The sequence below is a fragment of the Anopheles coustani genome, chromosome 3 (assembly GCF_943734705.1).
Source record: "Anopheles coustani chromosome 3, idAnoCousDA_361_x.2, whole genome shotgun sequence".
Classification (NCBI taxonomy): Eukaryota; Metazoa; Arthropoda; class Insecta; order Diptera; family Culicidae; genus Anopheles; species Anopheles coustani.
The window spans coordinates 11,206,390-11,232,500 of NC_071288.1; the positions used below are offsets into that span (position 1 = coordinate 11,206,390).

The following is a 26,111-nucleotide window of genomic DNA, read 5'->3' on the forward strand; positions in this document are numbered from 1 at the left end:
CGCCAAACTGGCATCAACATGCTTCAAAAACCTTGGTCACAACTGTAAATAATGGCTAAAGCAACTAATTATTCAATAACTTTTTAGTGGTTTGGCCAATTTTAGCGACAGGCCCCTCAAATGAAAGGTCTTTTAAAGACTGATAACTCTGTGCAACAAAGACTCTTCCGTAGCTCTTAGTTTATGAAATTCTGAGGCGTAGGTGTAGAAACCTTGGTTGGTATTTTTTGCTGAAATAACAAATTTGTTAATAACTTTACAACTGCTGAACCGATTTGTACATGTGACCCATTAAATGAAAGGTCTGTTCAAGACACGCAACTTTGTGTAACAATAGATCATTCTATATTTTCTAGTTTTTGAGAAAGTTTATTTTTCGAAAAGCTAAGGAAATCTTCCGGAGTTTGACATTTCAGATGAACTCTAGAATTTCAAATTTAAGCGTTTTTCTCATCAAACGGTTGCACATGTGCACCGAAAATGTTATTCATTAAAAAAATTGTGAATGTTCGTCTCGTTGTTAATCGAGTATCACCGTGATTTCTTTCATTCTGTAAAGGGTATTTCTCCAAAACATGCTGAAGGCAAATAAATACACCGCAGATATTATTTTTATCAATTCATTCTTCTTTTTTGTTCTTGGTTGGGTTTTCTTTGCATTGAATTTTTATAATTAACAATAAGTTTAACGTTAACAACACTTCCATCGCTTCATGCATACGTCATAATATGGAAAAAACGGCAACTGAACAGCAGAGAGATGACGGAAATCAGTTGTGAGTCGAGTCGGCGAACCAACATAGTGCTAAATTTCGTTTCTTAGTTTCGCACGAAACCTAGTTCCCTACGGATTGGCGGTATAATGTGGTGTAGCAAAATAATACGAAACAGGTTTAGTAATGTGATAGCATCAAATGGTTGCTGTTTCCACTTTTCCGATCCATTTGTTTGTCGTTAACATGCCAGTTTCTATGTGTGTACTGTGTAGTTTCTGTCTTTTCCCTCATGTTTGGCATGTTCACTAAATGCTGTTGGCGATAGCTGTTTACGCCAGTTTGTTAAAAGCTTTTATGGCAAGCTTCTAACGTTACGTTGCTGACTGTGTTCTCTTATGTAATGGCTACGTATGTATTATGTACCTTTCGACGGTGAGAGACTGTAAGTGTAAACTAAAGCAACTGGTTGGTTTATGTTTCGATAACTTTTATACAGATTTAGCATGTAGTTCCTTGCTTCTATACGCTTCCCTCCAAAGTTTCCCTTCAAAGTTTCCCCCTGATTGGATCGCTCATTTTCCAGCTTCGCATCGTAGCTTGCATTCTGCGCATATCTCTTATCTTCATTCCTTTTTGTTTTCTTGTATTGTGTGATTTACTCAATGCACGAATAATTTTTCAGAATTAATTTACGACCTATGTACATTCTTAGCAATTTCGCGTACCTTTTTACTCACTAAACCATTACTCTAGCTGAAGTAGTTATTTTTGTTTGTTTTTTTTTGTATCCGTTTTTTGAAAAATCTATAAAAAAAAGGATTCTAACCTTGACAATTTCATTCACATAAACTCCATCCGCAGATGTATTTTCTCTTGTCTGTTACTCATAGTTCCTGCATGTACGGTTTCCTCTTCATCTTCCCGCGCCAGTTGGAGTCGACGCGAGACAACGCCGTCTGTTGTGTTCACATTGGTTTGCAACTGGTTTCGATCGCTTCGCGCAGCAAAATGGCGGCTATTTGTAGTTCCATGTATATAATTTACTTCTTTGTATATATGTGTTTTTCATTTGCCTCATGAGTTAACTATGAATTTTTAGTTTTTCCCTTGCGCCTCATTATGGATGTTTTTCATTTCTATTTTGTTTTTTTCTTTTCTTCTTTGTATTCGGAAATGGTTGGATGCATTTTACTAGCGCATGTGTTAGCGTTATTATCGCGAAAATAATTGAAAGAAAAAGCTCTGATCGAGATTATTAATTACCTCTATTCGCGCATACTGAATTTAGTTTTTTTTACATTACAACACACTTAGAAAATATAACAGCTATTTCGATTGATTAGCTTATTTGCATTGCTTGCTAGCTTTTTTCATTTTTTTATATTCTGGCTTATTCTTTTATAGCACTATACTAGCACGCTAGATGCTGAATGTAGGCTGTTGTTTTCTTTTTAACGGCGCTTGCGCATTTGCGTACCTAGTTATTTTTATGAAATTAATTAGACTTATCTAGAAGTATAAATCACACGCACTATTCTCTCATACTGCCGTCCTGCTACATGGCGTGTGTCTTTAAGCTGCAAGATGTTCCTATCTTCTGCTAATAGGTTTTCGCAACCACTGGTAGTTCTGTTTTACGCCTCATATCTCCTCACGGTAGTAAGTTACGGGTTTGTTTGTTTTTTTATATCATTCTACTTTCGATTGGTATGGTGCAATGCCTAGGCGACTCCTGACGCGTACTTGGATGACGCTCTGTACGCTCCTATTGCATACCCACCTAGCCTGTCCACGCACCTGAACACAATTATCTATCCTTAAATCACCCATTGTATTTTCCTGCACGTTGAGCCTGATATCAACTGCAAGATGTATAACGATTTAGCGGAGGTTACATTAAAGATAGAAACGAAAGCTACTAGCCCTTCAACCAACGATGAAAGCGATAACAGAATTACGAACGAAAACACTTACAACACTTAGATCAATGTTGTTGATTGATGTAATGTAAGCATTTAGACTGATCACCGCCACCTCGCAAGTCTCTAACAGTTTTTGTTAAATGTTAATTCGAACCACGTGGGCCCTTTCGCTCCGTCCTATGCTCGATTTCCTCTAGTAAGGCGCTATCTACTTAGGTCAAATATACATAGACATAGTGTATAGTAGTGCATCATGGGTGGGTGGTTTGATGATTTTTGTATTTATTGACGTGTGTGAGTATTTTTCTTCTTTTTTTTTGGTTTGTTTTCTATCCCCTCTGCCGCCGGTTTTCTTTTTTCTTGGGTTACTAAGATTGAGCACCGACGCCTGGGAGGCAACCGTGGCAACTTACAAACATTGCTAGAGACTAGAGACGACTTCGCGTTCAAAGGTTGCACAACCTCAAACGTATGCGGAATGTGTGTACGATAGGAAGATGGTGCGTAAAGAGTTTGATTTAAATGTTACTCCTGCGATGGCTGCTGCGGAAAACACAAACCCCTCCGGATTTCTTCAGTTAGAATAGACTGTAACGGTTACACGGTTTCCTAACTGCCGTAGACACTGAAAGCGCGGGTTTTCTGATGAACTAACTGTTGAAGGCCATGTTACGTGCTACGGACGGGAATAGTGGCTATTCCGGCATACAACCAATAAGGAGAGGGAAAGCAAAACATACTACATCTCCCTAGCAACGCTTTCTTACGAGTTTTAAAACTTTCGTTTCAGATTCGACCCGGGAGATTCGTAAGTTATACCGCAACGGGTGAGACTTAGCTGCCTCCCAACTAAAGCAGTGCAATAGCTTCAACGGGACTGTTAGGCTACCGGAGTGGAATTTGGTTTTCCGTTTGGCAGCCATTCTTCAGCCACGACGAACTCTGCCCCCTCGATGGCAAGAGCATAGTAGAGTAAACGGTTTAGTTTAACAGTAGCATGATTGACTAATTAACCACCCGGTTTAGCGGTTGGTGGTTCATAAGAACGAAAAAAGCTCGCTTATCGGTTATATGTACACATAGATTTCAAACATGCAAGAGCAAGGATGCAAACAGACAATCCTCACATCCTTTGAGAGACAACGACACCGAACTCCCGGTTGGAATTGCTGTGCGCGTACGTTTGTAGGGGCTGAGGACGGCCTGAAATCTCAAGTATCCTCTCACCCTATTCTGCTACTGCCCTAGGTTAGTCTCAGCTTTCCTTTTTTTTTATTTGTTTTTCAATTACCTTTTTTTTTACTAAACAACGGCCCCTACATAGCCAGCTAAACGGGAGGGCTTAAAGACTGCGCAAACGATTTCTAAAATGAATTGCACACACGCTAAACAATCATCAACCAATGGTCTAAAGCACCCTGTGTAGCCTTATTATACAACAAGTCGCAACAATTCTGGATACAAGATAGATACCGTAAGAGTAGACAAGAAGTGACACCTAAGAATGACCGCACCAACGAAAACAGGACGCGCCCTACGCAACGCCCAGCCAAGTAGCAGAGATTAGAAGGATTTTTGCGTATCTATCTACCGTTTATCGTTGCACAGCACACTGCGTTTTCCCGGATCCTTGCTTAGGCTCTCGTGTGTTAGAATTTACTGTGCGCGTATGAGTGTTTTGTTTTCCAACCGCTACTTTCACCATCTTTCGCTGTTTGCGATGATAGTTGCTTTCGTTTGTTATTGAATCTATCCTCCGTTACGGTTGTGTTCATTAGCAGCTGTAGCTTTTATAACCTTTTCACCACTCGTGAGAATTCGTGTTCGTTACTATTTTGCCATTTTTCTTTAGGTTTACAATTTTGTATTGTTTTGATTATAAAATGATTGTGTCATTCGATTGAATTCGCCTTAAATCAAGTGAGAGGTTCTTCAATTTGCGCATGTTGCTATCGCTTGTTTGATAGCATCTGTAGTTCACTATTTCACGCGGATACTACACTCACAACACGTTCTCCACCCTGCTTGTATTAGGTTTATTTGTTTTTTAGGTTTTTTTTATTCTTCTCTGTATTAATGGCATGTGTTACGTCTGCGCTGGATATTTTATGGTTTACATTCGATTCATTGCTTCTGGTTTTGTATGTTTGGTTGTCTTTCTTTACAAAAAAGATGTTTTCTCTCGGTTTAGTACAACGGCACCGTACTTATCTAATTTCGATTGAATTTTCGTTTATCTTATGTCGCATTCAAAGTGATGTATTGTGGAGAAGCTTTATCACTAGCACTAGCTTTAGGTGTTTTCTGTACGTGTATGTTTTGTGTGTACGGTTTCTAAGTTACTTTGTACATGGCATTTTATATAGCTTTTGTTTGATTTCATTCGTTTCATGTTCGAAGTCTTCCGAGTCTGGTTTGTTTTGCTCGGTTTCTCCTTCATTCGTTTGGTTTAACTTCACGGCCAATGTTATTCGTGGCAGTTTGGTAGTATATACGGTGTGCAGCAACCCTGCGATGGTACCCCAATTTTTGTTTCGATTAGAATTTCGCCTTCACTGCTTGTTTTTTTCCATTTTGCAGATTTTGTTTACGCTTCTTCTAGCACCCTAACGAATAAAAATGGCACAACATACAATAAAACATACTTTAAAAGGAGTAGGAAAACCAATAAAACAAACCAATGAATGTAAAAATTAATAAACCCAAGAAGTAAACAAAACAAATCACTCACTACAAATAAAGATAATTATAGTCCCAACAAAAGATTTTATTAACAGATGATCTTTCATAGAAAAAAAATGTAGCACAGGTCTACAATAACAGCTCAGAGCACACAAACCGATTTACAATGTATTGGGAAGGGGAAACATACAGTAACTCAAAACAGTGTATAACAACGTACTATTAACCTACGACGCACGCCAGGGTGTGCTGAGGCGTACAGAAGGAACATAAGACTAGAACAAAACTAAACAACAACACTCAACTCAAACGACCTACTACTCATAAGCAGAACGAAGGGGAACGGAAAACGGAACAGAATGCGACGAAAACATTTGTTACGGAATGGTGTAGGAAGCAAGTGGAGCTCTTCCCCAGTTAGGCGTTTCGATTTCGATCCATATGAACAGCCTGGCACAGTAACGGTGCTAACGCAAAGACGGAGTTTGGTTTGGTTGGTTGGTTTCGTTCGTTGGTTGTATCGCCGTTGTACGGTATGTACTGTCCGGGGCAAGATAAAGGGAGATGTCGTGGAGCTAGTTTTCGATAAAGGATCTGTATTTCGTTGGCTGTCGTGCGTCCCGTCGACCCATTCCAATCCCATTCTTTGGACAGCACCGTACTGTGCGTGCATAGTAAACTTGCGGCTGCGAATGGTTTTATATACTAGACAGTGCACTATATCCCTCTAATCCTGGCAGCGAGTGTCTCAAGGTGTGTGTTGGTGTGTATGCGTGTTTCTGTCTGTGTCGTCCACGTGTTTATCCCGATTACGATTTCACCGCGGATGCCCGCGCGAACGAGGGTCGGAAAATGTAAACGAGCTTGCGCAGGAGTCGCTTGATATAGAGCGCAATCTGGTATATAAAATCAGTTTCTTTTGTTCATATGTATGAGTAGGGTCCATCGGTGAGGGCGCTACACAGTAATAGTCAAGAGTTGTCATCCTTGTTCGATCCGCCGCCGCCGACACCGGCCGCCTGGCTGTTTTGATTTCGGCCACCCCCGGATGGACCACGCACCGTTGCCGGTTTATACTCCAGCCCGGGATCGAATTGCATCAGCACAAACACCTGTGAAGCATTAAAAAAAAAAACGACCATGAGCCATGAGCTAGGCACGGGGAGATCTTCCCACCTGGCCACCATCGCCACCTACCTGATCGGTTGGCAGTAGGGAAAAGTCGTCCGGTGGATTGGTGATGACGTATCGCTTGCTACTGGCGTCACAGCTCGAACTGGTATCACGGAAACGGTACAGACCGATGCAGAGCATCCCGTACGATTTGAGCGCGGCCACGAACAGATCCCCGTACTTGCCAGCTTCGCCGAACTGCGCTAGTGGCCCATCGTACAGCGATATCTGGCCGACGCGACATCTATCCCAAAAATCGCAGAAAGAATTCAGCAAAAATATAATGATGAGAACTGATACCGCTGCGATCTTGCTACCAGTTTATGCGCAACGCAGTGTACGTACCGGTCTCGGTTGCTTAAGCTTTCCGGCGTGCTGTAGCCACCGCGAAGGCCTGCCCCTTCGGCTAGGATTAATTCTAGTTCCGGTGTCGCTCCACCCGTGATTAACGAACGAATGAGAGTTAAGGCGTTTTGATTGAAGTAAGTCTGCGAACGATACCGACAAGCGGTGATTAGTTGAGCAATAGAGTTGTGTGCACTCTTTGTTCCTACCGTTGACATAAGCGAATCCAACACACTAACGGCGAACGCTGTACCGCAGGCGAACGGTTGCGTTAGATACAGCTCCGTGTCCGGATCGTCGTCGTCGTCCTGATCCAGAAACTGTACATTGCTATCATTCACTAGCTCTGTGGGATGATAAGAGTTTGTGGACCGAAACCCCGACGAGTTAGATCACTGACTGAGGGCAATGTATAGCCACCCTACACCGTACCTGTTATCATGGGCACGTTGGCACCGTACACCGAACCGCGACGCTGCAGCACTATGGGACTACCTACGGGAGTTAAATTGTCTGCTTCCGAGCCTCGCTGGCTGAGTACGCCTATCGTGTCGTCGAACGTCATGGCCTTGATGTTCAGCGAGGCCAGAATGGCCTCCTTGTCGGCTAGCGTCGGGTCATCGTTGCTAGGAACTTTCGCTGACAGGATGCAGCACATATCACATAGGTTGACGTTGACGGCCCGCAGATCCGCTCGACTGAGAGGCGACCCCTGCAAGGAAAGGTTGGCGAAGGTTGTTTTTGCCCGCTAGATTGAAAGGCCCGCAACCGAGGACGGGTGGCCAGCCAGCAAAACTTACGTTTAGTACGGATATTTTCGGCAAATTCTGCAACATCTTCCACTCCCGCCGAATGTACTCGACCGAGCCCACGATGACGACGTGCTTCAGCTCATGGTAGTGGAAGTTGGACGCCCGCAGCGGCATCACCAGATTCCGCAGTCCTATGAGCGGCGAGTCCGGATCGGCAAACAGGCACACGACCACGTGGCCGTTCAGTACCGTCATGGCGGCCTGATTTCGATCCTGGTAATAATAAGAATTGAATGAAAATGAAATACGGAGTTTTTTTTTCAAGAACAGCGGCACCTCTTAGTGCGCTTACCAGTATGCACTCCTCTAGGCTCTTTGCCGGGCTCCAGTGGAACATGCCCGTCGAGTCGTACTTCATTTCCGTCTTCTCGAAGTCGAAGTCCTTCGACTGGTCGTCGGCGATGCCCGCCTGCAGCGTCACCCCGTTTTGGCTCTGCGCCCCGGAACCGCTGCCACGACTGGTCGGCCTGGGAAGGATTGCGTGTGGAAGGTGGAACGAAACCGTTAGCCGATTATTTGCTTCCGCGCAACCAACACTCCGCCGTTGGCCACTGCATTCGAAAGCAAAACTACCAAAGAAGCATTCGGGTACGGTAACGAAACGAAAGGCTTTCCAATCAATATCGCAACTGAGCATATCGAATAACGTTGTGGGAGCATGTTTCTAGTGTGTATGTGGTGGAGATGTTTCTGGTGTTCATATGGAGTGTTGCTGTGACATAAAACTTCTCCTACGTGGGAAGCAGACGGGATGCGTCGTTTAAACTATACGGCCAAATAATGAGTTTGAAATTTTCAAAACAAAAGAAATCAAATATTCAGACATTGGTAAAAGATTTTCTCAATCTTGTGTGGCGAAGGAGCGAATACCAAACTACACGACACATACGGTGTTGGGATAATCTCTAACAGGAGGGAACGAAACGTAATGCTGCATCCACAAAATAAAAAAAGGGGGATACAAACAAGATGGCAGTAAAATCTACAATGTACGGCAAACCAAACCAAACCGACCACAAAACCAGAAATAACCAAATATAGAATGTGAAGTACTAGGGGGTCTTGCAGCGTGGCATTGGAAAAACAAAATGTATATTAAAAGGGGTGAAGAAACAAAAAACCATAGTTTGTAGCTAGGTAAAGAGGTAAAGAATTGTGTGCATACATGAGCTTCTTCACTTCATACGCGAGTTGATAGCCTGCGTAGGGGCTTGGTTCGGTTTCGGGAGGCCTGAAAGAACAGCAGTTTTGGCGTGTAAGATACTTTCGTTTTGATATATTCGATTGTGTCGGTCGTCTGTTCCTAGGATAGTTTTTTATGTGGCCATTTACATAAACATCGGTTCGGAACCTACGCTAGGACGCTTCAATAATCTGTGTTTCCGAATATGATAATAATCCTCACGTTTACGGATTATAGAGGGTACTTTACCAATATCGTTTACTTTTGGGTGGATCACCACCTTCCAGATTGGAAAATTATTGTAACTACCGCTGAGGCATCAAACCTCTGTACCTACCTGTTGTACGTCGACGGCGACATTAAATTGTCCGGTGGTTGCCTATTTACATTCGGCTTCACTTTGTTAACTTGTTTTGTGGAGTTTAGCATCTGGTTGGAGCCGCTGATCGACACGTTGCTTCGGCGATTACGGTTGATCACTATATTTGATGGGGCGACACAAGCATAAAAAACTGTATGTGAAAAACAGTGCCCCTTGCCAAATGGTCCAAAAAGGCCAGAGGAGGCCAAACGATGGGAATACACGAACACACTGAGCGAACAGAGGGAAACGGCTTTACTTTTGCGGAATACGAACCACCAATCGAACGATCAGTTCAAAACAGAATAAAATCGAAGGTACAACAATTAGAAAAGGGATTTAAAAGTGACAGTTAACGGCAGTCAATTAAAGAAGTAAACAGACGAAAAAAAAAATACATAAGGGACTAGACAAAAACAACACAAACATAATGAAGGATAAATGTAAAGCAAGAAGAGAAAAGAGATAAACAATGAGATAGTGGAAAAGAAAAGTAGGTTGATAGAGATGTTTAAGATTCACTCTGAGCTGAAAGATACAACATCGAACAGAGAACAAAAGAGCAAGGACAAGAACAGAACACAAAATAAACCACTGACACTTTCAACGACAGAGAAAGGAGGAGATAGCGATAAAGAAGTAGCTAACAACACAGTAACGTCCGAGTAGAAGAAACATTCAGTTTGAAACTCACAATTTATATCCTCTCGATCCCGAGTAATATCGCCTGGGTGTGCGGATTTATGGTTTCGATTCGATCCATTCAGGACATTGCACGTCACGTGTGATGAATTTCGATTGGTTGTGTTTGTAGTGGAAAAGGTTACAGTCATGGTTTGGATGTTGTGATAATTGTATTTTTTGTTGTTGTTGTTTGCGGTTTTTAACGAATCGGATGACGATTATGGCGCACGATGGTGGTTGCAGGCGGTTGATCGAATGCGCACATACAGGACGAGGACGTGCACGGGGGTGCATGGTTGATTTGTTTTGATCGTGTTCGATTTGAGGGTTTGGTTTTGTTTTGTAGGTTAGAAAAGAACAACGGAACGCACATTAGTCTTGATGGTTGTCGCCGGGTTTGCGCACTAGATATAGGTAATAGAATTATATCCGCATTCGCCGATACATTATACGCAATGTTGGTCGTATAATGTTTCGGACGAACATTTCCGCTTATGCACTATTAACAAATTTAATAAAAGAAACTTAATGTAAAAGCAAGCAAACAAATGGTGGTGGAAAAAAGGCAAAATCGTAGTTACAATACAAACGGAAATATTTTTTCGTACCAGCTCCGTCACCAGAGGCTATGTACTAACGGTCGGAACTTAATTTCAAACAAAACACTGGGAATCGCATGCCATGAACCAGCTAAAGCCTCTACACAAACGTACAGCAGAGTTCGACCTACTGTTGAAACGAAGGCGAAAATCATACCAGCAACTCGGATGCAACACACACGGTCTTATCTACGGGAAAACGAACGACTAATTCTATCGTAAAAAGGTTATCACGAAACGATGGCGTTAAGAAGCACCAAACGGTAGAGGTACTATCTTGAGGCTTTAAATATACTTCGGCAAATGTGTGGCTCATTTTCTCACGAACTCTCTCCCGAGGAAGTTTCACTGCTACCTAGTTGGATTTGGAAGGGAAATTCTATCTACTTGTAGGCGCTTTTGTTGAAATTTACTTCTGAGCAAAACTTCCATTTTAAGGGGGCTTTCAACTATGAAGCAGCTGCCATGACATTAACCTTCAAAAGATCCCTTTTTGGGATCAAACATATTTCATATTCTTTGTCTGATTTCGTTAACAGCGCGCTGTGTGTTCGATCGTATGGAATGTGTTTGAGTGGTGTCATAAAATATTTGTATCTTAGAAATCTATAATCGTTGGTTATTTCGCGAAGGTAAAGTATGGTTTCAAGTACCTACTCTTGATATACTTTAAGTGTTTCTCGCTGTTCAGAAGATCATCAAGTATACTATCCAATTGTTCATTACGCAAAATTTGTGCCCGCAAATATATTCTGGCTTGAAGTTGAAGTTTATGGAATTATTTTAAGCAAGGCCTTTCAAATGGCGCACGGTACACTACCATTATAGAAGAATGTAAACTGAATAGCAAAATATTGCAAAACTAACTCAATTTCAGAACTGTAGTGTTTCGAATAAGTTCACACGCGATGTTGCACAAAAAAGAAAAATATATCATAAAGCATCAGCACTGACCGATCAAATGAAAGCATAAACCGAACCGAGTAAGAAAACATAACATTTGCAAGATTCCCGCTAGGAACAAAGGACCGTGGAACAAGGTGTGACAAATGGAACGTAAGAAACAAACGCTACAAACAACGTGTTTCTGGGTCGTAGGGCGGTGGTGATAGATATTTTTTTTTTTCTTGTGGCTTGGGGACAGAAAACGAACGTAACATTAGAAGAAAACAAGAGGTTGCATAGAAGCGTGACGGAGAGCTCGAAGAAGAGAGTTCAGTTTACCCGATGAAATGCCACGAACATGCACCCGCTTCGGAAGTTCCGGTGGGGTGAACGTGGGAGCAGGATGATGACCGTCGTCTGCAAAAGTCATACAAACAAGAGCTCTAAAATCGGTTCACTTCGGCAGCAAACGTGTTGCTCAATGTACAACGAAAGCCAAAAATAAGGAATAAAAATTGAAGAAAAATGGTTAAAAAGGAACTAGATCAAAATTCACTACGGAAAAATTTGAAAACGTTAAAAATAATGTATGGAAACATTTGGTCTAATCAGATAATAGCTGATATCGTAACTCTTGATTTGTGTTGTAGTGTATAAAAAACTAGAAGCTAGAAGTTAAAAAAAAAAAAGAAAACAGCAAATGCCGTCGTTGTTCACTAGCTAATGATTATCGAGAAGCCATAATTGTGTTGCAGTTGAGGAAAGCGTCAAAAAGGTGAAAGGCTATGGCTTTTTCCCATCGCTAACGCGACGACAAAATGAAAGCAATATTTAAAGAAATTGACCGAAACGCAGAGAAAGATAAGCATGTTTCGAGAAAGACAAATAAAAACATTAAATAGTTAAACAATCCAATAAGTGTTATTTTTTTATTTGCTAGACGTAACAGGCACAATTCAAAGTTCGGTGAGCGTGATTTTACTTAATTTTTATTTATTACTATTACGTATTACCATTCTGCAAGCGATAAATCGATTTACTTCAACACACAGCCGTACGAAAACAAATAAAGCACTCAGAGCAGGTTTAGAAAGCGTGACATACTTTTGCTTTAAAACGTATCTTTTTTTCTTATTTTCTTTGGTATGCTAAGCAATTTTTGCAATTATCATCTAGGAAATTCGAGGAAAGATTTTTAAACTGTACAAAGTAACACACTGCTAGGGAAAGATCGAAAAATAAGTGCAAGATGAACGTAGCCATCAAAGAGACGCACGCAAAGCACGATCGATTGTGATGACTTTTGTGTGAATTGATCGAGTGGGTGTGGGTGTGGGGGTGGTGGTGGTGATGCTGGTGGGTGGTAGTGTTGATGAATGTAGCCTCTAGCAATAGTAGAATGTGTGCCATTGGTATGCTAAGCTAATGTTGCGGGACACGCACGAGCATCTAACGATTGTTGCAAAGTGATGACATATTACACTATCTACTGCTAAAAGTGAACATCTTCTCTACGATGTGTGTTGGTAGGTGTGCGCAGGTGTTCGTACTCTACTTAAGCTTTTGTTTTTTTTTTTAATTTTATTTTTAATATAAAGACTCTTGAATTCAGTGATCCCTTAACGCTTCGTTGGATAAGTACTACCTTAGCTTGATTTAGCGTCGTTAGTTTAATTTTGAACAAATATCCACCGACCACATCACGATGGTCTGTGGAGATCGAGGGCAGTAGCGGAATGCCCATCGCAGATAAAAGGCCCGGTTGCCAATGTCGACACCCTGAAGACCGCATCATTACGACGATCTGCATGGAAATTTAGAATCAAATCGTTTTGCATTGCACAAGCCTGGCAAAAGGCGTTCCACAAATTTGGTAGTGCAGAGTAAGGCGTACGTTGCACAGCAAAAGCACACATGGTGCATAGCGTTGGCATAGTGAATTGGATGTTTTTCTCCCCCTCCACACAGTAAAGCGCAGCATAGCGACTATCCGGTCGTGGCACAACACTAACAAAGAGCAACGTATTTTATTTGAATTTTAGTTGTTTTCAAAAAAGATCATTCGATCGCCTACTTTTGCGCATCGAATGCATCGGAACCACAAGCTGCTGCAGTTGCATTTTTCCTCTCAATTTGTTCTCTATTCTACTGCACTTAAAAGATAGCGGTAACAGCGTAGGAACTTACGTGTTGGATGCAATATTTCGTCGGCTAGATTACGAAAAGTTTGTTCGTGATTTTGTTTGTTTTTTTTTTTTTTGTTTTGGTTGTTGTGTTTTGTCATATCGGTTTACATTTCGGTTTTGAGGGGGTTTTGAGGTATTTTGTTGTGTAGCCCCAAGATACGTTTGTTCGCCGTTCATAGCCGTTCAACGCGCAGGGAGAGTTAGTTACAGAGCATGGAATAAAGGTGATCATAATCAGTAAACGGTGGTAGTTGATTCGTGAGTAAATATACATGGATGCTAGAGCTCCCAAAACACAGTTAACTGATGACACACATTATGAAATAAAACTAACTCCGCGGGACGGGGGTGATGGTGAGGGGCGTGGGGGCCAGGAAGAGAGTGTGGATTGCAAATCCTTTCGTCTGTAGAACGGCCAATTGCAACTTCACAGTTCGGCTTTCCCTTGCTTTTTTCTGCTTGAGGGCTCGAATCTTATCGAGGGAAACGGAACGTGTGCGAGAGTTAAGCTGTTTAATTTCGATGAGAATAATTTCTCTACAGGAAACGATTTGGGGCGCACTTGAGAAACAAAGAGTGGAATGGCTAGTGACATTATAAAATAAAACCAAAACAGGAAAACTTTTAGGATTACGACGAAAACCACAAACATACAGAGTAACTGAAGCGACACGCAATACAACGTTTTTCGAACGACCTATGATAATGTTCCTAATAGAGACTGGTTGTGAGTGCTGGCAATATTTTGCTGGGAATTTAAAATCCTGCATAGAACAATTAAGATTTCCTCGAAATTATTTCGTCAGCAGCAGTCTGCGCTGGAAATGTGTTTTTATAAATATATATGCTTACTGATAAAACACAATGTTATTGGTCTTGCTTTGTGATGTAAACTGAACTCAATTGTTACTTTTCTTTGCTTTTCCCTTGCCTTACTTCTTACTAAGACAACTACATGAGGGTAATTAAATTTATTACAGCTTACCAAGGTTTCAACAGATATTCTCTTCTTTCCTGTTTGATACAAATGCCTGTGTACTAAAAACTTACTGACAACTAACTGCGACTTGCGACATTAATTTTTATAACATTGAACCATTGATCAAAAAACAATCAATTAAGATTTAATCAGAGCAGTCTCCAGCACAACGATGGGTGTCTGTTCTAATGGCATTAAAATGAACCGTCTAAAAAAGGACACGAAAACAAACATCGACTGACACATGAGTTTGGGTGGACCTGACTGTGGTGGAAGTTGCTTGGTACAGCGTCTCTGACGATACTAGAACTGGTGAGGCTGACCCTCGGCATGGAGGGAATGATACAAGGAAACGACACGTAGAAACAAAAAACCAAAAATGTACACGACAGATCTATGGTTACAGTACTGTGGTCGACGATCATACACGGCTACCGACAAGATGGCGCCCATTAGTGGTCTCTCTATTCTAGGGTATATTCCGTTCCAAACATAAACAAAACAAACAAAAAAACCGAAAGACAAATTCCAAGGGACGTAACGAAACGAAAAAAGAAACATACAATATACATCATAGCATCGATCTGTGACATAGTTACCTAACATTATAAGGGTTTTATGTTTTAAACAATCATACGTACTTGCACGTCCAACAATCTGAATCGCTCGGACGCCTTTTCTGAACGTTGCCACTAGTATTGCATTGAGGTGCAGTATTTGCGTATTTTTGGTTTTCGTTTGGAATTACAAAAGTGAATGCCGTTCCGGTTACGCGAGGGACCGCGTTCGACCAGCGAAACGTTTCGTTCGAGTTCAAGTGTGACGCGTTAACGTGGATGTCACGCAACCGAAGGCAGAAGCAGAAGAGTAGTGGGTGGAAGCAGAAGGTTTCACACAAAGACGGACGGATGGACACACACACACACAGAGACACACACGGGGGTTATCCGAATACCGAATACGAACGAATATGATAATGATTGGAAGAGATAAAGAAAAAAAAGAGAGAAAGAATCAGTAGTCAAAATGCATTAAGATGAGGCGTGAGTTATGATTCGTGGTAGAATTAGTAGCAGTAGTAGTAGTAGTAAAAGTGGTAGAAGCCATCTGCTTTGAATCGATGCAGCACGAGGTCAGAGGCCATTTGTCAGGATCTGTGTGATCTTGATTTGCCAAAAGAACGACGACCAAGCGTTCGAGACAAACGACGAACTTGTGGAGCGACGGCGGTAGCAGAAGGAAACACAAAAGAATTGCATGATAACTAGGCAAACTTTCATAGTAGGTGGACTTGTTCGAGGCAACATGTTCACAGCGTGGGGAAATAGTTAGAAAAAAGGAGTTAAAGAGGGCGAGGAAAATCACAAGAGAAAAAGCGGGAGAGAAAGAGAGAGAAACAGATGGAGAAAAAGAGAAAGGGATGAAATACAATTCAGAACAAAGCTCCCTTAAGAGAAGAGCACAAGAAAGATGGTGGTACCAAAGATTGCTGTTCAAAGGAAACCGAGACCTCCAGGAGACACTTGCTTGACCAATATGTGTTCGATTACCCATTCCGTTGGTATGGAGGTATACCCTTAAGAACTTTTTGATGTAAACAACCTGAGACCATTTGCAAAGGAAAACTAAGTCGGTTGGTACTCGTTGAGAACTTTAAAATACCTTGCGATTCACGATTTCCGACGAGCTGTACAAGGATGGGTTTGTTTGACGCAGTTTAAATATACATATTCATGCAGCACATGTAAACAGTATACAACATGAGATCTTTTTAACAAAACAAAACAAAAACGAACTCCTAAGGCACACACAACAATACGCCACATGGTGACGGGTACCTCGTAACATAGGTTATACATAGCTACACAATATTCGTTGATGAGCTATAGGCCACAATTCCGGTGTAGCATTTTCTTCTCACTTACTGGGTCTTTACAAATTTGATTTCATTTGCTTAAAACATATTTTTGAAAAAGCCCTTATTTGGCTCGGTTCTGTAATATCTGATACCAACCACACAAGAAAACTGGCTTAAGCTCAGATAGTACCGCTGGAGGAAACATAAAAACAGCTAACAGATATGTTTAATCGAGTTCGAAGTGTACACCGACGGGATGGACACCAAGCAGCTGGTTCCAGCGTTTAGGTTCGCCTTATGATGGAACTACCTTCCTCTGGGAAGGCACATTTTTAATTTACTTCCATCCGTCGATGGTATAATTTGCTGGAATGCAGAGGACTTAGAAAGCACGCCCGAATGAGTGTCGGGAAAGGAATGGAATCGTTCCTTTTCAGTGATGGGCAGTAGGATATAACCTAGGGATTTAGATAAATGTGTTTCGCTTGACTACAATCATCGCTCGAACAAACCGAACCGTGCCAATGAAAAAGAAACAGGCTGTGTGTGTATTTTTTTGTTTGTTTTGCAAAACTCATGCACCGAGGTGAGGTGTCCTAGTGTGCGCTATTTCTCGCCCCCTAGGCATGACGTGTCGGGGCGAACCGTCCAGCCAACGGAAATGCACATTCCGGCCAGGGAAAGAGGATAGAGGAACCGGCGACCGGTTTCCAGAAGCAAACGGAAGGAAGGCCTAAAAGTCGTCCGTATCGACCGGTAACGGAACAAACATAATACCGAACGCGGGAAACAGTGTAGAAGTAACGCAACGGGTAGCTATTGTAAATCGGAGTGTGTATAGCGAGAGTGTTGTTATAGCATTAACGAGAAATAAACGGGATTTAGTTGGTTGATTTAAGGGAGTTTGGTGCGCAAGCTATCGGTTGAAATTTGATAGATATAAGAAAAGTAAAAAACATTGGAACAAATATAATATATGTTTTGGTATCGTCCAAACTCAGCCACCAATAAGGGAATATAAAGTGAACAAAACCAGATAACAAATTGAAACCCATCGCCATTGACACGGGTAACGAATTGACGTAACGAACCGAAAACACAACACAAAATTAAAACGACCGAACACATCTCTCATGAAAAGTACTTCAAGTAGGCGGAAATGCATGTAATGGATGGTAGCAATTAAAGATAGGCGTAAAATAACACACATTCAAATCAATGTACAAAGGCAAACAGATCAACGGATAAATGGTATCAATCGTTAAGTAATGTAGCATTGGTTAAAAAGGTACAGTTCCAGCAGAGCAGGAGTACAGCTTAGTATAGATAGGAGCTTTACAGAAACAAGAGCCAAACTAAAACGGACTTGGTTTGGATACGAAAGGTTTGTTGTTAAGTGGGAATTTGTGGGGTTTTGGGGTCAATAAACGGACGAAATAATTATGGTATTCGCTAGCAATGCTCGCTTGAATGACATGGCGAAAAAACATGGTGTTGGCCTAATTGTTTGAAGAAAAGGACAGTAAAGGGTAACAGAACAGAACATAACTGAAGGGTTTCGGGTGGGTAAGGCAGGAGTTAATAGAATAGTTTTGCAATATACAGTTAAAAACAATTTGCCTTGAAGGTTTGGTATCGTACCGTCGATGTAAGTGTGACAGGCGGAGTTAAGGCCCTGTTTTACCATTCCCGTCTGCATCATAATCATGCCCACATCTGAAAGGCGTAGAGGTACAATAAGAGAGAAAAACGATATTCTATAAATAAAAACGGAACAGCGTGAAGGAGGAGTGGGGAGGTTGCGAAAAGGAGGGCTCAACAAATGGCTAGCTCGAGAGGGCTCACCGCAGAAGGCGCTCATAAGATACCATGAAAAATCTGCTCCTGTGGGTGCTTCTCGAAGGGGGACCATCCATCCGCTACGAGAACGAATGGGCGGGAATTTTGACACTGGTTTTTGTATTTCCGTTCTCATGAGAACCCTCTGGCACCATGCTTCCCGGAGGTCCACTCTCGCTATGTGAACAAGACGCATAAGATGAACGGGACGAAGATACCTTAACCCCAACCCCTAGTGATGATTGACGTAACGGAAGTAACGCACCGACGAAGCTTCAGTACGGCTATGGAGAGCTGTATCAGACCTTATATATAGCTGTATAATGAGCGGTCGCTAGTCGTCCGAAACACAGCTCACCGTATGCCGGGGGGGGGGGGGACGTTTGTCTTGGGTCGGTAACTACCCTTTTCGTATGAGCTCTAGCCAGAAGATACTTGTTGTCATGAGTCATTTAGCTACGTTAACACCATGGTATAGCACAATGGGAGAATGCGTTGTATATTGTACAAATGTTTATATATTGTTGACTCATTCGTCGGGGAAGGACACTTGATCGCCTAACCACTTCAGCAGCAATCAGACGTTCTTCATCTGTGGCTGGCCAGCTCTCAACAATAGCTACCAGGCTCGTCGACACAAATTTACAAACTATTTCAATTTCGTTTCACTAACTCTCAAATTGCTTTCCGATGACCATCGCTTAGATAGAGTAGTACTACGACAGAAATGATGCTGTTGGATGTTACTCATGCTATTGGAAGATGTGAGTAGAAGATAACGTTCAAGAACGATGTAGGTACGAAAAACGGGTACGATGGTTACTGATCTTCAACTACACAAACGATTTATCGTGCTGATTTTTCAGGCTGTCATGCAGAACGAAAAGAAATGTGAATATGTGGTCAACGGTTAGAGGTGGGGGTTTTGCGCAATGATTTGCCAACCTTTTTCTCCTGCCCTTTCGGTGGCAATGTACTTAGCATGCCATGGAAAAAAAATCATATCAGGACGCATTGATCATTGGAAAGCCTAAGCTTCCGGCCTGGCACGAAATGCAGAGCACAACAGTTAGGTGAACCAATTTTTGATCTAGAAGCGTTCATTTGCCAATATGTATCACTCTGCACTCACAACTAATGGATCCTTCTCGGGTGATTTAGACAAATTTACACACATACAAAAAAGATGTACACACACGCACACACACATATCAGAGCAAAGGACAGCTCAGAGTAGGGATGGTAGGATGATGAGTTGGCCTTTCGGCGGTCGCTTCGGATGTGTGAAAAGAACTGAATGCGCAAAACAGCAAAATACGAACAACACACATTCGCGTCCGGGCAGTTGGGCACCGAACTCAAACCAAAATCATTACTTCTAGGATAGTGAAACAAGCTGTTCATGAAATACATGTTGCTCGGAATGAAGATGCAATCGAGTAAGAGGGTGATTGACTGTATAAAGGATGTTTAACGGCCTTCACCATAGGTACTCGTGGCCAATCGTGTACACGTAAAGGTTGGACAGCGCATGAAGAGTGAATAAGTTTAAACAGCACACGTACAATTGCACTTTCCTCACGACACAGGCGATATTTGACGAAGGGCTTTTGATCAAACTGTCATGTACATTGAATTGCAGAGTTGGTGTTGTGAAAGCTGAGTATTGATCTTTAACCAATTTCGATATTAAGGCCATACGAAACCCGCGGAACCTAGTTTGAGATAATAAGAAGTGCGTCCGTACTACCGCGCACCAGTTGATCGATCATACAACTCTACTTAAGTATATGAAAAGGAATCCTAGGTATACGAAACTCCCCGCATCGCTTTACTGCTAGTTTTAAAAATTGGTGCAATTGATCGAAAAAAAAAATCGCAAAACTACGCCCGGCATCAATCTATATGGCAGAGAACGGAAATAGTGCAGCGTAACGCTGCTTACGAAAATCGAAAAATTGAAAAATCGTTGCACAAACGGTTAATCAAACTTGAGAAAATACGAAAACAAAACCTCTGCGGTATGAGAAAAAGCGTTTGTTGCTTGCGTCGGCGAAAAGTTAAAAATCAATACTACGTTTGCGTTGATACTTTTGGTAGATCAGAAATCAAAATTTTATCAGTGTAAAACAGACAAAGAGAAAGAGAGAGATAAAGATAATAAAAAGGAGAATAGTAGATAGAAACACAACAGTACGCCAAAATTCCCCCTATGTACAGTGCAAACAACTTCTGCAGAGGAATAATGCGTACATTTGCTATTGGTTGTTACGACAAACGCGAATGATAGTGTGTGTATGTGTATCGGTGTGAATGTGTTTGGAATAGTATACAAATGCAACTAGTAGTTTCGATAAAAAGGAACTTGTACTAGAACAGGACACAAAATGAAAACTGAAATAAAAAACTTTACACCGTGCGATGGGCTTCGAACTGGAAAAGTTCAAGCCCACGCACAACGTACTAGCGGCTTCCCTGCTACCGGTTAAGCCGCACGGTTGATTGCCAAAACGCGAGATTCGCCAACAAAATTTGATTCAACCAAAGCAATTCGAAAAAAACAAAAACAAACAAACGGAAACCAGATTCAAAACGATGACAAAACTAATTGACTTTTGAAAAAATGTATGGAAAAACATGTTATAAAACAATTCAACTATAGAAGAGCAAACTGGGAACGAAACGTATGGAAATAAAAACAAAAAACGATAACATGTTTTGTACAAGAGTCAAACTAAGTACGGAATAAATAATTGAGAAAACTTATGCATTTGCTTTACCTAGATCACCTATTTTCGTCCTGGTTTGTGCTGTCACTGTACAATGCGGTACGCGCACACAGAGTTACAGAGTCGTATTTGGATCATTGTTTTTTTTCAGTTTGACGGGGAATTATCATACGTGGTCGGTAGTTAAACAGTATGTTGATGAAGACGGAGTTTTTTGTTTTTTTTTAAGGGTGCAGTTTATAGTTTCGCCGAGAGGTGTTCAATGCGGGGTACGCAAGAGAATATAGAAACAATTAGAAAAGATTATCAATCGGGTGACCATTGGTGGGCATACAGCAGATACATGGGTAGTCTAGTAGGAGCCAAGTGGGACCGAGTGAGAGACACGTGGAGAAATAGAAAGATTAGATTGGAAAGAGCCAGATGGCACGTAGACAGTGTTCCAATTTACAATGGATTGGAGTAGTTGAAAGATTGTCGAAGAAGGAGCGAGAAACAAAGGGGAAACGATGGATATTTAGTTTCCGTTGCCGATCGTCCAGGATCGGGGGGGGAGGGGGGCAAGTTGACCCAGGTGCCATTTGTTACCAGATCGTTCCAGGGAAGCTGACGATATCCTGCTTGACGGGGATGGAATCCCTGGGTAGCGCCGGGACGATGTGGGACGCCCGACATATGTCGGGCACGTGAGAGAGGGTTCGGCTTCTTGTAGAACTCGTGTGGTCACACACCACACTGTGAAAGTTTGTATTGTGAAGGAAAATGGGAAAGTGTCGGCCGCATCGGCAACGTATACTTACAGTTTTTGCACTTGCACTTCTTGATCAGCGTCTCGTCCTTGATGTCGTCATGACACGCCTTGCAGTAGAACCACGCCCTAGAGCAGGTGAGGAGGAAAGAAGAGAAAACAATCAGTCCTGGCACTTGTTCGCCTCGGAGTGTGGCACCGATCTTGCTCACCGCTTCACTTCGTCCGCACTTTGCGCTATGAAAAAGCCTTGCGTGTTGGCGAGTATCTTCGCGCCCCGAGGATTGATGGAGATCTTGCTATCGTTGCCTTCCTCGCCACCCTTGATCTCGATGGCTAGCAGTAACAGTTTAAGCTTGGTGAAGCATAGCCTACGTAGTGGTGGATAGATCGATGCGGAAAGCGCTTGATTAGAAACTGACACCCGACGCCCATTGGCTGACGTGAGGATGAGTAGAACGCCTCGCCAGAAGACGGGCGACCCTTGAAACCACAAATGAGATAACACAGATGCAAGGGAAGGGAGCTCACAGCTAAGGTGGGATGATAGACTGTACAGGTGATGAGCGGGGGGTTAAACGCTACGGCATGCACTTATTCTAGGACTCATTCATAACTACGCTACTGCTGCGGGCATTTCTGTCTAGTGAAAGCTAAAAGCTGGTGATCGCTGGCGTGTGACAAGCGTATGATGTTTAAAAAAAAATCTACGACGGTGGGTAAAGATGTTCAAACAGGTACGTGTCTCTGCGTGTTCGCTTGGTGTACAGTGAGCAGCTGGGCAAAGCCGTCCGGTTTGCTCGATCTGCTCCAGCGTCGGCATATGGCAATGCAGCTACGGTTCACAACTCTCCAGACTAATACTAACGGGGACGACTCGGAAGCGACTACCGACCGGAATAGCACTATTTCAGTACATCAACCTCTATTGGTTTATGTCACCTTTCGTACGGGCCATTCCACTGTGACAGTCATCAGCAGTCGTTAGCTTCGTTTAGGCACAGATGGTAAGCAACACTACGACTAGAAACTAGAAGCGGGACGAACAGTTAGAGGAAAGCATAACACAACTGACTACACGCCCACATTCTTCGCCCAGTTTGGAATGTGGAGCACTACAAACATGTGACTAAAAGAAGGCTCACGGGTAAATATTTGCTAAAGAAAGTAGCAACATTTAGCACCGGTATGCCAATGAGAGGAGCTGCGTAACTGATGACAGGGTAACGTTCTAGCTCGCGTTCGCATTCTAAACGAAGGGGGGGGACGGGAGGAGAAGGCTGAGCTATGCGGGTTCGCGGCTAGGATGTGAATGCGTTGCGATGGTGGGAGAAAAACACTGGCGACGGCACTACGCGGCAGCAGCGGGTGGCACTGTCTCACTACTCGGACCGACCGGAACTACGCAATCTGGTGTCGCATTCTCCGGTCCGGCCTGAATTCTTTGGCTCAACTAATCGAGCCCATAATGGCTAGCGAACTCGGAGCGAAGCTTCGAAAGCGTGGCTCGGCAGAAAGATTTGATTAGAAAATGAAAGGAATGAAAAACAAAAACACGCTGGGAAAGCTCATCTACAGGCAAACTGTTTGGTAGTTAAAGTTGTCTAAGAAGAGCCATGGACTATTTGTGTTTTTATTTTCTTCTATCTTATGGGCCCCTAGCGGCACAAAACGAAAACGATGTACTCAACGAAGGGAAACAGGACAATCGACAGATGAGTAGTTCTAGTAGTTAGTAGGAAAATAGTGATAGGAAAACTTCAGACGAAATTAGTAGTAGAATAGTATGACTAAGAGGTTTAGTAGGAACAGTGTTAGTGTAGTAATCGGCGGGAAAATTGTGAATTGGAAATCTAGCATCGGTTACAGTGTTTCTCGTTAGTGTAGCTGTACCAATAGAAAGAGAACGTAACTAAGAACTATGGCAATAGCGGTAAGAAAAAATAGTTAACCAGGTTTTAGTGGGTTGAGTTGTATCTATAACTAGCATTAGTAGAAAAAGAGAGATCAGTAGAAATAAAGTAGCAACGGTGGATGTTTTCCAATGATAATCACAGATAGGTTAGTCTAACACTGTCCTGTTTAATGATCGTGAAACTGATAAAACGGATGTAGTAGTTATTTGTAGCAGAAAAAGGGACTCTTACTCGCTGGCTTGTGGAAAAGTCATGCCGGTAAAAGAAGGTGATAAGGTTTCGGTATACATCTCACATCCGGTACCCTGTAGGTAATCATTTTGCCAGGCCTGTGTATCTGGCGACTGTAATTAGTGGAGTTTCGGGACAGACAGCGAGAAAGAAAGAAAGAAGAAATACAGAAAAGATAACCAAAGCGGAAGGATGTAGTGTAAAACGACTGTCAGATTTGCATCGGACGCCGTTTTCTACTTGGTTTTTGTAAGTTGTTCCTCTCACTGACAGTTGAAGGTAATTTGATGGTACAGTAACCTCTGGGTAGCCGCGAATCGTATTCGGGGACCGTTTGTACGAGCCCGTGACGTACCAGGTCCATAAAATTAGTGGATATTAGCGAGTTTGTTTCTGCCAGGAGTTCCTAGCGTCAGTGCCGTTATGTCGTATTTGGTATAAGTTATGATCTCCAGTAAACATGTAGGCGAATTAAGACCCTCGCAGTAGACTTAGACAATCCTTAGACAATGTCAAGGGTAGCATGTCACTGAATAGATTTCGTAACGAAGTCTTTCGTGATACAAAGCGAACACCGTTTGGCAAATATTTTTTTGTTTGTTACCCTTGGAAGCAATATCGGCTGAAGGGACGGTAAATCGTACGGGAGAGGTAACGCAGTAACTCCGCAAAATAGTGAGAATCGCAGGGCGGAAGGTTTGGTTTTGAACACAAGGACACCAAAAGCAGGATTATGCGAGGACGAAATAATTCAGCGATGTCCTAAAACTGAAAATAAAGAAACCTTAAGCTAGTTTCAACATGTAACCATAACAGCGATGAATCAGTTGTATGCAAGAGGGAAGCGCTGCAAACCACTGCGGTTGCAGTGTCTGCAGTTATTACGAACCGGAGTGTACCAAGCAGATATCGACTGACACAGGACGTTTACAATACCTAACGAGTAGAACTTACTTCAAAAGGACACACTAGAGCACATGGGTCAGAATTGGAGACCTTAAGGGGAACGGAAGCTCGCGCGAAACCGTGTTCGCACATCACGGCAAGCAGGAAGGAGTTCTTTAACGGTTTTTACTATACACCGAAAGCATTTTCAGGCAAACTGCCTTGGCCGGGCGGTTGGGTTTGTTTGTTGGCACATGTTGGTGGTGGTGGTGTGTGAGACAACTTGGGTGGTCGCACCTGGAGGAGGCGCAAGTGAAAAGGTGACAAACGGAAACAATCGTTCACGCAAGACGTTTCCTTCAGTTTTCCGTATGGCTGTATCTGTACGTGTCGCTATATAGTATCGGTGAAGTTGGTGTACATCGACATACAGTTTGCATTACTAGAACATGGACAGGCGATCGATTCTCATCGATGCTATAGTGTATGATAATGAATTGGTTTTGAAGAATTGTAGGTAGTCGTCCCTTGCCAGCAAGGAACGGGTGGTGAGTTCTGTAAAATCAGGGTGCCAAAAAAGGGAGGGGGGTGGGCCCAACAAGGCGCGATACGGGTAAGTTGCATTGCGAGGAACAACAGAACAAACAAAATACAATTCCAATACGGATGATGAATGAATGCGGGTGGTTGTTGATGCTGATGGGAATGAATACCTGGTGAAAGCACCGTAAACAAAAATTTCAAAACGAAAAAATCAAAAGGCCAGCAATTTGGTGAATAGCATACGCACAACTCACACACGAACACACACAAAGATAGACAGAGAATATAGGACACACAGGACGAAAAAGAGTTTTTTCTTTGTAACGGAGTGAGAGAGCGAGAGAGAGACAGAGAAAGAGCGACAGAGAGAAAGAGACAAAGGGAATGGTTTCTGGGTGTTTTTTTGGTTGGTTTGGCGTACACGGATAGACTTACTCTGTCGCCTGCGCAAACGGCATGCCAATGAAGGATGGACTCAGTGTTTCGGTGTACATTTCCATCCCTGTGCCCCTGAGATAATCATTCGTCCATACTTGCATGTCTGGCGACTACAAAAGGTTGGAGGAGTTCGAGGAGCGAGTTGATACGGTATCAGTGGTGGTTATAGGAGCGGCTAAGTTGCATTTATAGCAAAACGAGGAGCTTGGTTGTGTTGTATAACGGTCGAGCACATATTTTCAGTATTCGTCTATTAAAGGTCCTTCTTAGGCGTTGTACAGGATGTACTTTAACTCATGTCATATAAAGTTCGTGAGAGATAGTGGAGATTGAAAGAAAAACTGATAAAATACACACAGGACACACGCACGCACACACATACACACAATCACGCAAA

The 26,111-nt window shown here is 42.5% G+C and overlaps 1 protein-coding gene across 19 annotated transcripts in view; it reads right to left on the minus strand.

Annotated features, from left to right (window-relative positions):
- Window positions 1-5,464: 5,464 nt before the first annotated feature.
- LOC131259994 (calcium-activated potassium channel slowpoke) overlaps window positions 5,465-26,111 on the minus strand; it is a 60,000-nt gene continuing 39,353 nt past the window's right edge. For 4 of the 19 annotated variants that reach the window (XM_058261628.1, XM_058261627.1, XM_058261623.1 and 1 more), the window contains exons 11-23: window positions 25,712-25,824; window positions 21,914-22,072; window positions 21,754-21,830; window positions 21,005-21,040; window positions 9,889-9,921; window positions 9,171-9,312; window positions 7,943-8,117; window positions 7,639-7,863; window positions 7,271-7,550; window positions 7,048-7,184; window positions 6,839-6,981; window positions 6,518-6,737; window positions 5,465-6,432 (exon numbers count right to left, since the gene is read on the minus strand). In XM_058261628.1, coding sequence (XP_058117611.1) covers window positions 6,292-6,432; window positions 6,518-6,737; window positions 6,839-6,981; window positions 7,048-7,184; window positions 7,271-7,550; window positions 7,639-7,863; window positions 7,943-8,117; window positions 9,171-9,312; window positions 9,889-9,921; window positions 21,005-21,040; window positions 21,754-21,830; window positions 21,914-22,072; window positions 25,712-25,824 — 1,881 coding nt within the window. In that variant the 3' untranslated portion in view covers window positions 5,465-6,291. Of the gene's footprint in view, window positions 6,433-6,517; window positions 6,738-6,838; window positions 6,982-7,047; window positions 7,185-7,270; window positions 7,551-7,638; window positions 7,864-7,942; window positions 8,118-8,815; window positions 8,882-9,170; window positions 9,313-9,888; window positions 9,922-11,701; window positions 11,780-15,156; window positions 15,220-18,026; window positions 18,102-21,004; window positions 21,041-21,753; window positions 21,831-21,913; window positions 22,073-23,848; window positions 23,962-25,711; window positions 25,825-26,111 lie in introns of all 19 variants that reach the window. The other 15 variants (XM_058261614.1, XM_058261616.1, XM_058261629.1 and 12 more) reach the window with 13 other exon arrangements.